General features: G+C 52.4%; 5 protein-coding genes across 5 annotated transcripts in view; 3 read left to right on the forward strand and 2 right to left on the reverse strand.

Moving 5' to 3' along the window:
* The first annotated feature begins 209 nt into the window (after window positions 1-209).
* Window positions 210-3,068, forward strand: LOC126577965 (zinc transporter 9). Its single transcript, XM_050240058.1, has 7 exons — window positions 210-550; window positions 655-1,420; window positions 1,498-1,624; window positions 1,711-2,117; window positions 2,195-2,523; window positions 2,608-2,796; window positions 2,877-3,068. Exons 1-7 carry the CDS (start codon window positions 503-505, stop codon window positions 2,919-2,921), a joined length of 1,911 nt encoding a protein of 636 aa, XP_050096015.1. The 5' UTR covers window positions 210-502; the 3' UTR covers window positions 2,922-3,068.
* A 490-nt stretch (window positions 3,069-3,558) lies between these two features.
* On the reverse strand, window positions 3,559-5,646 carry LOC126577966 (arylsulfatase B). The gene is made up of 3 exons (XM_050240059.1): window positions 5,096-5,646; window positions 4,316-5,011; window positions 3,559-4,231 (listed from the first exon to the last, which is right to left on the reverse strand). The coding sequence occupies exons 1-3, from the start codon at window positions 5,521-5,523 to the stop codon at window positions 3,628-3,630; spliced, it is 1,728 nt and encodes a 575-aa protein (XP_050096016.1). The 5' UTR covers window positions 5,524-5,646; the 3' UTR covers window positions 3,559-3,627.
* Window positions 5,647-6,508: 862 nt separating this feature from the next.
* On the forward strand, window positions 6,509-7,836 carry LOC126577975 (tryptophan--tRNA ligase, mitochondrial). Its single transcript, XM_050240087.1, has 3 exons — window positions 6,509-6,628; window positions 6,699-6,860; window positions 6,924-7,836. Exons 1-3 carry the CDS (start codon window positions 6,536-6,538, stop codon window positions 7,800-7,802), a joined length of 1,134 nt encoding a protein of 377 aa, XP_050096044.1. The 5' UTR covers window positions 6,509-6,535; the 3' UTR covers window positions 7,803-7,836.
* Window positions 7,837-7,946: 110 nt separating this feature from the next.
* On the forward strand, window positions 7,947-10,932 carry LOC126574053 (dynein regulatory complex protein 11). The gene is made up of 2 exons (XM_050233988.1): window positions 7,947-9,567; window positions 9,626-10,932. The coding sequence occupies exons 1-2, from the start codon at window positions 7,947-7,949 to the stop codon at window positions 10,930-10,932; spliced, it is 2,928 nt and encodes a 975-aa protein (XP_050089945.1).
* The window catches only part of LOC126577961 (N-acetyltransferase eco), a 3,196-nt gene continuing 1,792 nt past the window's right edge, over window positions 10,929-12,332 (reverse strand). Inside the window, exons 2-4 of the mRNA XM_050240053.1 lie at window positions 12,085-12,332; window positions 11,346-12,018; window positions 10,929-11,266 (exon numbers count right to left, since the gene is read on the reverse strand). The exon at window positions 12,085-12,332 is cut by the window's right edge and continues 1,510 nt beyond it. Coding sequence (XP_050096010.1) covers window positions 11,065-11,266; window positions 11,346-12,018; window positions 12,085-12,332 — 1,123 coding nt within the window. The 3' untranslated portion in view covers window positions 10,929-11,064. The remainder of the gene's footprint in view (window positions 11,267-11,345; window positions 12,019-12,084) is intronic.

A 12,332-nucleotide genomic window follows, 5' to 3' on the forward strand; every position in this document is an offset into this window, starting at 1 on the left:
ATTTTGCTAAATAAATCACCTGGAATATGTTGTCGTGGGTTATAAACTAAAAAAAAACAAAATAATGCATTTAATAAATCAAATTTGAAAGACAAAAATAAAAAAATAAGTGAGTACACTTGCCCTGTCGTAAAAGTATGGTCAGCAGTGTAAACACCTGGCCGCTTGACGTTTCGCGCCTCCTGCCCACCCCATCCGGACGACCCGTGGCCAGTTTGTTGTTGGCGTCGTCGGGTTAAATTTATTCAGAGAAAAGCAAAAGAAAAACAATAGAATAAATAATATGCTCAACATTAGTATGTCGAACTAGCGCGGAGTCCTCCGTTCCCTCCGTTGTGGTGTGGTGTAGTGATCGATCGAGTTCTCCTACGACGACCGGCCTCCGGCACGGCTTTGCGTCCGCCGGGGCACTCCTCACGAGCGCGGGGGCTCGCCCTTTCCTGAGGGCGAGGCATCTGATTTCCCTACTACTCAGCCACGGAAGCAGCGCATCATCACGAGAATGGTGGTCCATCGAGTAGCCTGGCTGTTGCTATGCCATCGGAGTCAGGTGACAAATCGATCGGATAAATCAGCCGGATGTTATGATTTTCTATCATCATTTACATTTTCTTCCTCTATTATCGCACTTTGCATCATGACCACACCAAACAGTCACACCTGGTGCCGGTGAGAAAACTTTCGCTCAGTGCACCAAGGTTTCACTGGTGGCCAGTAACCGAGCACGCTTTACGTAAGGATAGCTCCTCGTGTTCGTCGTCACCGTTTGGCAACAGCAGCAGAAGCAGAACTTTCACCGTGTCACGGTCGGTTGAGCGCAACCAATCGAAGAAAGATGAACCAGAACCGAAACCTACCGAAAAGCAGCAGCAGCACACAACCCTCGAGATTGAGACTAAGAACGGGAAGCTACTGGTGAAGACAACGGTATCTGATTCGAAGCTACAAGAAGTCGTGATCGAGAAACCGAAGAGCGATGGAACCCTTACTGCAACCGCTGCCCCCCCGGGACTTGTTTCCGCGGGCGCAATGGAAGCCGGAGCAGCAGCAGCTGGAGCGACCCCCATCGGCAGCACCGAAGCACCGAAAGTCCTGTTGACCGAGGCGGATTTAAAGGAACAGCTGGCCGAAAAGAACCGCCAGCTAGCAAAGAAGCGCATACGGGTGGACTTTTCGCGATCGTCGCTGGAGCGCAACTTTATCACGCCCGTCCGGGCCATGTCCGACTTTTTGCTGAAACCGTCCGATCTCGAGACGTTGCCGAAAACGAAGCGAAGATCACCGTACGAGCAGGAACCGGCCATCACGGTCTACTGGCGCAAGGATGTGGAAGCGAAAGCGATCGATGTGTGGGGCACACGCGAGAACCTGCTGAAGGAGTGCCTGAAGCGAGAGATCGAGAAGAAAATGCACCAACAAAGTAAACATCGACCGAAAAAAGCGGACGGAATGGCGCAAATTCTCTTTCTAATAATATTTTTCACTTTTTTATTTCAGACATATTCACCGTAAAACGACGGTTGAGAGACTATCGTCGAGAAATTGGCAGCCGGACGAATGTGGTCGATTCCGAGCCCGGACTGTTTGGGAAATCGGGCAAAGTAGTCCTGACAGCCGTTGCAATGTAAGCCGCAGCGAAGCAAAGCGGTTGAGAACTGCGCACGAGTCTGAAATTTGCTAAGTTGCTACCCCTTTTTCTTCCTCTTGCAGCAATGCCACGAACTGTGTGTTCAAGTTCGGTGCCTGGCTGTACACCGGTTCGCACAGTATGTTCGCCGAAACCATTCACTCACTAGCGGACACGATCAATCAGTTGATTCTGGCGTACGGCATTCACAAATCGACCCAGATTGCCGATTCCGACCATCCGTACGGTTACGCTAACATGAAGTACGTCTCATCGTTGATTTCGGGCGTTGGTATCTTTTGCGTTGGCACCGGTCTGTCGTTCTATCACGGTATTATGGGTCTGGTCGATCCGCATCCGATCGATGACTTTTTCTGGGCGTTCTTCATTCTCGGCGGATCGCTAGTGTCCGAGGGCGCAACGCTGCTGGTAGCCATCAACAGTTGCCGAAGCGGTGCGAAGGCGCTTGGTATGAGCTTCCGGGACTATGGTGCGTATGGCGCATGAGATCGCTTGCTGCAAGATGATAAACTAATCGACTCTTTTGTCGCTACCTCTTTCAAACAGTTGTCCGCGGACAGGATCCTTGTGTGAACGTTGTACTTACGGAGGATGCTGCAGCCGTGCTCAGTGTAGCGCTGGCCGCGACCTGCATGGGACTGTCCACGTACACGGGATCACCCATTCCGGATGCTGTCGGTTCACTGCTGGTCGGTTGCATGCTCGGTGGTGTCGCTTCCTTTATTATCTACACGAATGTGGCCGCACTGGTGGGACGCTCGATACGGCAGGAGAATCTCGACAAAATTAATGCCGAACTCGAGGCGGACATCATGATTCGGGCTATCCATGACGTCAAGGGTATCGACATGGGTAACTCTTTGGTTAGATACAAGGTCAGTAGATCCGTGGCACACTACGATGCCCCGCGGTATGTCGTTTCATGTTCTTACATTCTCTCCATTTGTATCCCCTTTCAGGCCGAGATGGACTTCGATGGACGCGAGCTAACGCGCGTGTACCTGGACAAGCAGGACCTGAACACGCTGCTAGAGGAAGTGCGCACCTTCCAGACGATCGACGAGCTGGAAGCGTTCCTGCTGAAGCACGGCGAAAATATCGTCGATCTGATGGGTGGCGAAATCGATCGGATCGAGATGAAGCTGAGGGTAAGTGAAAGGGCGATATAATGCCCGCCACTTCCCATCATGCTATCATGTTCCTTTTCTCCCGTTTTGTTTTTTTGCAGAAAAAATTCCCCGAGATAAGACACTGTGATCTGGAAATACTGTAAGCTTGTAACAAGTATGATTGGCTTCGTGTTTTCTTAACTTCCTTTCTGTTATATGCGTTATTGAACTGATGGATTTCGGGGGAGGGACACACGCTGGTCGAAGAAGGAGGACAGAAATAAAGTTTTTCTTTTTTCGTTTTACCTCAATCGGTCCGATGCAACCAACCGATCGGTCGTTTGTTTTAGACAATATCTGTGCTATCCTCGCCCCGCATAACCCCGGCGCGGGCAAACAGGAATACCAATAAACCAAATACAATGCAAGATACTAACGCGCTTCTAGTACTTAACAAAAAGGGGCAAGTGCGATCACCATCGTGACCGTCGTGATCGTACTGATGCTTCCGAGGGTGTATGCGGAAAGCACGGTCGATCAACGCTAACGCTAACAAAGTCCACAACAGAGACTGGCAGAGCGCGGGGCAGCTGAGCTTGTTCTCGATCTGCAAACAGAGGGCCAGTGTCTGTAGGTGATGCACCTCTGCTTCTGCTTCACTAGGTTGAGGTTGGATCAATGTTTAACTTTAGAGCACAACGCAGGCACTATACGATTCGAGGAGCTTCTCAGAGAAGTATTCATATACCTCCGTTGTTGTTTTCTCAGTATTCTAGTGATAATGTGTATTAATAAAGGATAATTTTTCACCACACGCACAGGATGGTGTCATCTTAATGCACGAAACGTCTTAACGCGTCTCTCTCTGTCTCACAAATCCTTCACCGTCAACACCTCCGGTACCGGTTCGTCACCAAAGTTGTGCCAGGTGTAGTTCCAGTAGCGGGGTTCTCCACGAGGATCGTCCTCCATATTCGCCGGTGGTACCGCCGTACTGTTGTAATCGGCTAGCCGGGCAAGCAAACTTTGCACGATGTGTGGATGAGTGTCCGCTAGATTGTTGTACTCGCACGGATCCACTTCCAGGTCGAACAGGCATACGGTACCGGTCTGGGGAGCGCATCGGTTCGCCATGTGGGCACCGGTACCACAGGACACCGTGGCGGCACGCCGGAGTTGTAGAATCGTTTCTTTCGTTGGAAGTTCCTTCAATTTGCTCAGCACACGACCGGCGGTGCTGTTCAGAATGGCGTCTAAGGGATAGGACGATTCCTTCCGCGTCCCGGACGGTCCGTACCACCCGTCCCAGGTGCCATTGTAGTGCGTACCCTTGACGATCTTCCAACTACCGACGGTAAGGGCGGCACTCTGCCAGATGTCGTCGATGTTGTGAAGAATCTCGATGCGTGCTGTGGGCTCACCGTTGTTCAACTCCTTCCACATGCTTATACCATCCAGGTTTTGTGGTAGGGAACTAGCAAATGGCACAAACCAACAAAAAAAAAACAGTTAATAGTATCGGAAGCGGTATCGGTTAAGCGGGAACTGCGCCTAGTACTTTAGATTGCCTCCTGCGGCTTCGTAGAGCGTCGGCAGCCAATCGCACACCTGCATCGTTTGCTGTGATACGAGGTGGCGCTTCTTCAACAGAGGACTCCAAATGAAGGCCGCCCCACGCAGGCCACCCTCCCAGAGAGTATTTTTAACACCCCGGAGTGGCCAATTGGAGGCCGCGTTGTAGTTGAAACCCTCGGCAGGCCCACCGTTATCGGTGCTAAACACAATGATCGTGTTCTTTAGCATTTGCCGTGTGTACAGTGCTTGCACCAGGGAGCCTACGGTTCGATCCAGCTCAACCATCATGGCGGCAAACTTGCGCCGTTTGTAGTTCGCGATATCGGCCAACTCGCCAACTGTCTCATCGGGTGCAGGGAGAAAATCGTACGGATTTGCCGAATGGACGGCCCCATGAGCAACGTACAGGAAGAGCGGTTTGCTTGTGTTGTGCTGTTCGATTATCCGAACGCCTTCCTCTCCCAGCACGTGCGTTGTGCACCGGCCGTGCAGATCGTACGCCACATCGTACCCGCGGCGCATATCGAGTCCCCAGTGGCCATGCTCGACCGCCGTATGATCGTTGGCGTGCTGATGGCCCGTCCAGAATCCGGTGTGACTGTCGAAGCCGCGCTGGAGCGGTGTGTAGCGTCGTTGGTAATGGCCGAGGTGCCACTTACCGACCATGTGGTTGGAGTAGCTGGGGAATATCGAAACGGGGTCCCGTCAATAACGTCACTCCGATCCCTCCCATTCAGACTCTCCGTTTTGTTGTTCAACTCACCCCAGTTCCCGTAGATACTGTGGTAGTAGCTTCTCCGTGAGCGGCAGTCCTCTTGGTTCCATCGCGTACAGTACCGAGTGTTGCATGCCGGTATGGATCGGATACTTTCCGATCATTAGCGCCGATCGGGACGGTGTACAGATCGGATTCACGTAGTAGCGGTTCAGGATGATACCGGAGTATGCCAGTGCGTCCAGATTGTGCGTCGGGATTTGGGCCGATCCGTGAAATCCGACATCGTTCCATCCCAAATCGTCCGCCAGAATGAACACTATGTTGGGTGGGGGCTCATGTTCGGGCGTTTCCTGCGATGCGTGTGCGCCACAGCGCGAAAGGAGTAGCAGGCCAAGGAGCGTTGCCAAGTGATTCAGTGTCGCAGGTGTTTGCGATCCTCGCCTGCTGGCGTTGTAGGGTGTTGTTTGCTGCATACTTGACACGCACTTTGAAAGAGGCCGCCACAAAATCAACTACCAAATCCCCTCGAACTGATACTTTACGGGTTTTCGAGGGACCGGTTTTTGGGGTCGAATCGGATTAACGAGCGGTGTTGTACCGCTGTGCGCGAATTGCGCGATGGTGCGCGATCGACGTAGCGTGTTTCACTAAACGCTCAACGGCCATATGGCAGGCGAGCTATAAAGAACTGCGTGTGGAGCTATCATCACCCCTACTGGGGGCATAATTTAAACGCACATGAGCAGCGAAACACGTGGTATGTGAGGCAAGCGAGTCGAGGAGGAGATGCGGTTACTCATAATTTATTTGTAAATAATGTCGCCGATGACCAGCTGAACCACATGTGAGAGGGGAGCAACCGAAACCGGTTGATCGTTTTTGTGTACTTTTCGTCGCCCCAATGCATCTGGGTGACGCACTTTTGTTTGTTTTTGGTGAGCTTTCCTTTTTTTGAGGAGTTGTGTTGGATCTGGTTTCTGGCCGTTTGATGGAGTCGTTCTATAAAGGTGATACGGTTAAACAATTACCAAATTCCTTTTAAGAATTACTTATTAGTTTTTCAATTCATTTTTTTTTTCATACGTTACTTTCAGCTACACATGGCACTTACCGGAAAAGGAGGGTGAGATAGGAGAGAGGTATCCTCGACCTCTTAGGTCATCTGGAAAAGGAGTAATGGAACCCTGCATAAGAGACCGCAAACCATCACTGAAACCAATCTGAGCGGTCCCGCGGACTTGATTCACAGTCTCTTTAGGCCAGTGAGGCGATAGCCAACGCCTCAGGCGATATGTTCGGTTTTTCTTTTTTGGAGTCCATTACCAACTTTAGTCGACTGCACGCGCGAAAGTAACAGCCTCACCTCACCGTAATAAGCCCCCAAATTTTAACCCCAACGCACCATTTTCATTTACAGTGTACGCAGCAGGCCAGCTGATTTTGACGTTTGGAAGGTCACCGACTGTACACAAACCGCGCGCAAAAATGTCGATTTTGAGGCGGATTTTTCCAACTCTCTCTCGGACCCGCTTTCGTGATGGAACAATCATCAAACGATACGCATCGTCAGACTCTAATGTAGGTAGCATCTAACACCATATAAACGCGCTGGCTTTAACCCGCTAACTCTACTTTCCCACCTATTTAGCCGGCACCGTGGCCACGGAAGGTGTTTTCCGGTGTGCAACCGACCGGTGCCCTTCATATCGGCAACTACTTGGGGGCCGTGAAACGATGGGTTGAGTTGCAGGAGGCTGGCGAGGACGTAACGTACTGTATCGTTGATTTACATTCCATGACCATACCACCGGTGAGTGTTGCTTGAGGGCGGATTCCTGCTTCTGGCTGCTAACATTTTCTGTTCACAAACAAGGAACCGGAAACGTTGCGCCACAACACGCTGCAAATGACGGCCACCCTGCTGGCCTGTGGGATCGATCCGGCAAAGGCTACTCTGTTTCTGCAATCGGCCGTACCGCAGCATGCCGAACTGTCCTGGATACTCGGCTGCCTCACGACGATGGCCCGCCTAACGCATCTTCCGCAGTACAAAGAGAAATCGGCCAACATGAAAGAGATCCCACTCGGACTGTACCTCTACCCGGTGCTGCAAGCGGCCGACATTATGCTCTACAAGGCGACGCACGTGCCGGTGGGTGAGGATCAGATACAGCAGCTACAGCTGGCCCAATCGCTCGCCCGTGCCTTCAACAACAAGTACGGCCGAACGTTTCCCTTCTGCGAAACACTCGTCAACGATGGTAGCCGGTTGAAATCGTTGCGTGATCCGGCCAAAAAGATGTCCAAATCGGACCCCGATCCGAAGAGCTGCATCATGCTGATCGATCCACCGGAGCTGGTGCTGGAGAAGGTGAAGAAATCGGTCACCGATTTTCGCTCGGAGGTAACGTTCGAACCGGAGCAACGGCCCGGTGTGTCGAATCTCGTTACGATTCACTCGCTGGTTACTGGGAAGACGGTGGATGAGATATGTCATGAGGTAACGGGGAAGAACACGGGCCAGTACAAGCTGGTGGTGGCAGAAGCACTGATCGAACACCTGCGACCGATCCGGGAACGTATTGTGCAGTATACGCGCGATGTCAGCTATCTGGCCGGTGTGATTGAGGAAGGTAGTGAGCGCGCTAGGGCCATAGCGGAGGGTACGATCGATGAGGTGAAGGAGAAGATTGGTGTCGATTGTTTTGCGCTTGCAGGGAGAACAGGCGCGAGGCGGCATCAGAATAAATAAAGATCGTTCAAGTGATTAGTCAGCTGGTACCAAATCGAACTCGCGTCGCTAACAATCTGTAGTAGTCTGGCTGTGCTTGGCATCGCAGTAGTCTGTGGTGTGCAGTTTCGATTAGATAGGTCCCCGCCGCTACCACGCTGTTCGATGGCTCAAGCGAAAGGGATCGCAAAATTCTGGATAGCCACCAGCAAGCAGATCGAAGATGTGCTGTCTCACGAGCGATTTGTGCAGGCAGCGGAAACGACGAAAGATGTGCGGATTGTGCATCGTTTGGTATCGGATTTGTACTGTCGCTACGTGCAGCTCTGCCGAAGTCTAGAGCATTGCTACGATCAGACGCTGCAGGTTCAGAAGCGTGAGGTTGTCCAATACCTGCTGCAAGCCAGTAACACCCGCCTACTAGAGTTGGGTTCCATGTTGAAGGACATCGAGCTTAGTGATTTCGTGTACATCGACGGTGCTATCCAGGAGCTTCATCTGATACCGGAGGATGTGCAAGCCGTAAGGCCATGTTACTTCCCCGCCAAGCGACCGCCTCATCTTCAGGAGTTACTTCGATCGAAACGGTTGCAACGCTTTGCTCCAGCTAGCGGTAACAGCAGCGATCAAGAGGAGGAGGAGGAGGAGGAACAGGAAGACATTTCGTTGGAGAATGGTGAGCAACGGCAAGAGGGCACTGCACCTGGAAAGCTAAAACGACCGATTGTCAAGCGTGATCGCAAGAAAGAACGGTTGCAATGGGCACTCCGTTTAATTCTGGCCCACGAGAAAGCCCGCCAGGCGCGGGTCCTTCGGACAAATTATCGCCTGCACCCGGACCGATACTTTCCGAAACCGATCGACGAGGAGCTGGTGGATATTCCGTACGAGTTTTCCTATCGCCCCGGTCAGCAGATGCTCTTTCCGGTCAAGCGAACCGTTTTCAACTGGAACTTTCAGATGCAGCAGAAAGATCTGGTCGCTTTCGCTTACTACACGCCACCGGGATGGCAGGACAAGAAGGTGACTGTAGCTCCTGTCGCAGTGGAGTCCTCCCCCGGAGACAGGTCAAGGATTAACGCAGCGCAATCTGATGAGCTTGATACTGGGCTGGCTTTGGCCGAAGCGGAAGCATCGCGTGTCGCCGAGGATTGCGAAAAACTTCGACTGAACCGTGCGGCACGGCGAATCCAGCGTTGTTGGCGTGAATTTCGTGCCGGAAAACAGCTGAAACGAGCACGGTACGAACGATCGCGGTTTTTGGGACTTTTCGATGATCAAAAACCGATCGAGCGGGCACCGATGGTCGCCGTGGATCGTGCGCGAACTGAGCGTAGCAATCAGAAGGTGGTGTTTGATCAACGCTTTCTTGAAGCGATCGCAGACGAGAGGGCAAGAATATTGCGGACCCGTGCTCCCGCTCTGCTCGAGGATATAACAGAGCTGGTGCGAGCCTGGTTTCGCCAGTGGTACGACGAGGCGCATGCTTTCGATGTTATCCCGGAACCATTCCAGGGTGGTACCGTGCTGATTGTGCGAGGTGAAACCCGCACCCCGATGGAGTACCTAGAGGAGGAGCGTTTGAAGCGGTTGGAAAAGTTGAAATCACCAGAACAGAGGAAGAAGGAAGCGGATGCGAGAAAGGCCGCCCGGGAACTGGAGTTGAGTAAAAAGCGCGAGGAAAAGGAACGAGCGAAAGAGTTGGCCCGGGAGAAACGAGCTAGGAAGAAGAAAGAAGGGAAAACGTACGACTTTAGTGAACCGGAATTCGTTAGCAATGCGTACCGTAAGTCCTGGCGCCGGAAGGATAAGATTATCGGCCAGTAATTTCTCCACTTTTTCAGTGAGCCTCGAAGAAACGCTTCGCCGTTATCGGAAGGATTGGGCGTTTATCGATGAAATGGAAAACGTTGCCGAGCTGCCCATCATGGAGTGGATCACGTTGGAACAATTTTCCGAGGTGCACCAGGAGCTACATGCCGACGTGAACGAGCTGCTGAAAGCGGAACGCGAACTCCTGCAGCAGGCACTCTGTGCGGATGAGAGGCAAAAGTACAAACCACCCAAAGCGCCACGGCCTCCGAAGGTGAAGAAAGGCGTTGATAAGAAAAAGAAGAAAAACCGGGAACCGATCGATCTTACGGCTGATCGTACGGTTGAATCGTTGTTCGAGGAACTGGTCAACGGAAATGTGCTCAAAGCGTACCGGAAGCGAACGATCGATGAGTTTGTCGGTGATCTCAACTATGCAGCGTACGAGCGACGCCAACGGTTCGAACAGGACCCACCGGCAGGGTTGGGCGAGATTCGAACGATCGTACGATCCTTTCTCTACGGAATGGGCCCACTGGGGATTCCGATTCCGAAACCTCGCTCGCTGTGTCTGGTTGCACCATCAGGGTACGGTAAAACGCTCCTGCTCGAAGCCATCTGCCACGAAACGGACTCGGTGCTGTTTGATCTGAGTGTCGAAACCTGTCAACCGATTCCTGGCCCGGACGTGCCAGCATTTCTGCAGATGATTCTAAAAGTCGCGCGGCTGCTGCAACCCTCCGTGATTGCACTGGAGGAGGTTCATAGGGCGTTCTACAAAAAGGTACCACCAACCGAGGCCCACCAGGATCCGACGAAGCTCGGTAAGTGGTTGCTCAAGATGATCGTGAAGCAGCTTAAGCCGGACGATCGAATCCTGCTTGTGGGCACCACCGATCGTCCATGGTTAGCGAAAGTGGGTCCACTGAAGAAGTTTTTCGACAAATTTCTTATCTTCCCCCGCCCTGACTACGGCTCGACGGTACTGCTTTGGAAACGGGCATTACTTCCGTTCCCGGGTGTTCCACGGGATCTCGATCTATCGGCACTGGCTACCGTTACGCGGGGCTACTCGCCCGGTCAGATTCTGCAGTGTCCCCGACAGGTGCTCACGATTCGTCGTCGAATGCAGTTCGATCGAAGGCCACTGCGTGTGGAAGAGTTTGTGGATCATTTCCTCTCGCAAACACCTCAACCCCTGTATCCCATTGCGGACAAGGAGTACGAACGGTTCGTCAAGTGGCACCAGAAGGTAGACCAACTGGCGAAACAGCGAGCTAAGCTAATGCGCGAACGTGAGGAAGCGGCCATCCCCAAATCGAAGGGTAAACCAAATTAAGAAAAAGGGGAACCATGGACCGAAATGGCCACCCCGGGAATGCGGTTTATTATTTACTATCAGGGGAAAAAAACACTGCTAAAGACAAAACAAACAAATAAGACCAGAAATAGATTGAAAACGGTTGGCCGCTTAAAGGTAGACAAGGAAATCCTTCCGTCCGGTCACTGACTCGGCGAACAGTTTTCCATTTTCCGTCGGTGCACCGAAGGCGATGTCGTCGCGGGCCAGCGGGAAGCCCAGTATGTAGTGCGTCCGGATGGCATCGATTAGCTTACGGCCAACGCCCAGGCGTCTGTATTTCGGCGATACCCAAATGCGTGACACTCCGCACCTATTCTCAGAACATTGTTGGAGAATAAAGAAAATGTAGATACGACTGATGCCGATCAGTTTATCAAGCTGTGACCTACCTGGCGGGATAGTACTCGGATGAATAGCAATCGATCGATGAACCGTGCAGCCCGGCGATACTGATCATCCGATTGGCCGATTGGAGTGATTCCACCACGCAGATACCGAGGATTGTGGAGCGCGCCACGGCTAGGTACACGCACCAGGCACCATCCGGGAGTTCACCGTGCGTCGCGTAGCCCAGCTCGGTGTCCACCACCTCCAGCACCTGCTGCACTTTAGTGAGCCAGTGTTTGCTGTCGGTGTGTTCGACGGAGAGTATTCGCCCCGTAACGTCCCACTCGGGTACAGCCGCCACAAGGCGTTCGTTTGTCCATCCACCAAACACGAGCTTAGCTTGCGATCGATGAAAGTTGTCGTGGATGAGCTCCTCCTCCGGTTCGTGGCGTGAGTAAACGAGACCACAGTCGGTGCACCGGATCGCTCCGTACGCCCGTTGGCCCGCATCTATCTGGTACTGATCGTGCCCGGTACCGTGACGCCGGTGAGCGTTGGTGCGCGTTTCACGGAGCACGTGGAACACATCGGCGTGTTTGTTTTCCGCCACTTGCTGACCCTTCCATATCTCCTTCACCTGATCCTTGTAGAATATGGGATAGTACTGGTTGTTGGGGTCTCCGGAGGAGCAGGAACCACGTGAAGAATCATCATGAGATTCGCTGAATTGATGCGCTGAAGAAGAAACAATGGAGCGGAGTTAGTGTGTTATTTCAGGCTGCTTATGACCGACTGACTTACGGATATCGCACGCATTATCGACGATCATTGCATTGAGCAGATCCTCACTGAGCTCCGGTTGGGTGACGCCACGGGGAGGTTCATGTTGTATGATGACCATTTGCGGGCCAGGATCAGTCTCGAGTGTTTTGCAGTCACAATCCATTTCATCCACTGTATCGCTCATTTCGAGCTCACCCGGTGGAACGTAGATGATGTTCGGTTGTAACGGGATCGGATCATCGTCGGTATCGTCGGCCGGAACACTG

This window comes from Anopheles aquasalis, chromosome 3 (genome assembly GCF_943734665.1).
Source record: "Anopheles aquasalis chromosome 3, idAnoAquaMG_Q_19, whole genome shotgun sequence".
NCBI lineage: Eukaryota > Metazoa > Arthropoda > Insecta > Diptera > Culicidae > Anopheles > Anopheles aquasalis.

Coding starts and splice junctions, on each gene's coding strand:
- LOC126577965 (XM_050240058.1), top strand. CDS start 503: ATGGTGGTCCATCGAGTAGCCTGGCTGTTGCTATGCCATCGGAGTCAG. Junction 2,118..2,194: donor TATGAGCTTCCGGGACTATG/GTGCGTATGGCG, acceptor TCTTTCAAACAG/TTGTCCGCGGACAGGATCCT. Junction 2,797..2,876: donor GGATCGAGATGAAGCTGAGG/GTAAGTGAAAGG, acceptor GTTTTTTTGCAG/AAAAAATTCCCCGAGATAAG.
- LOC126577966 (XM_050240059.1), bottom strand. CDS start 5,523: ATGCAGCAAACAACACCCTACAACGCCAGCAGGCGAGGATCGCAAACA. Junction 5,012..5,095: donor CAGTATCTACGGGAACTGGG/GTGAGTTGAACA, acceptor GATATTCCCCAG/CTACTCCAACCACATGGTCG. Junction 4,232..4,315: donor GCCGCAGGAGGCAATCTAAA/GTACTAGGCGCA, acceptor GCCATTTGCTAG/TTCCCTACCACAAAACCTGG.
- LOC126577975 (XM_050240087.1), top strand. CDS start 6,536: ATGTCGATTTTGAGGCGGATTTTTCCAACTCTCTCTCGGACCCGCTTT. Junction 6,629..6,698: donor ACGCATCGTCAGACTCTAAT/GTAGGTAGCATC, acceptor CCACCTATTTAG/CCGGCACCGTGGCCACGGAA. Junction 6,861..6,923: donor ATTCCATGACCATACCACCG/GTGAGTGTTGCT, acceptor TTCACAAACAAG/GAACCGGAAACGTTGCGCCA.
- LOC126574053 (XM_050233988.1), top strand. CDS start 7,947: ATGGCTCAAGCGAAAGGGATCGCAAAATTCTGGATAGCCACCAGCAAG. Junction 9,568..9,625: donor ATTCGTTAGCAATGCGTACC/GTAAGTCCTGGC, acceptor CCACTTTTTCAG/TGAGCCTCGAAGAAACGCTT.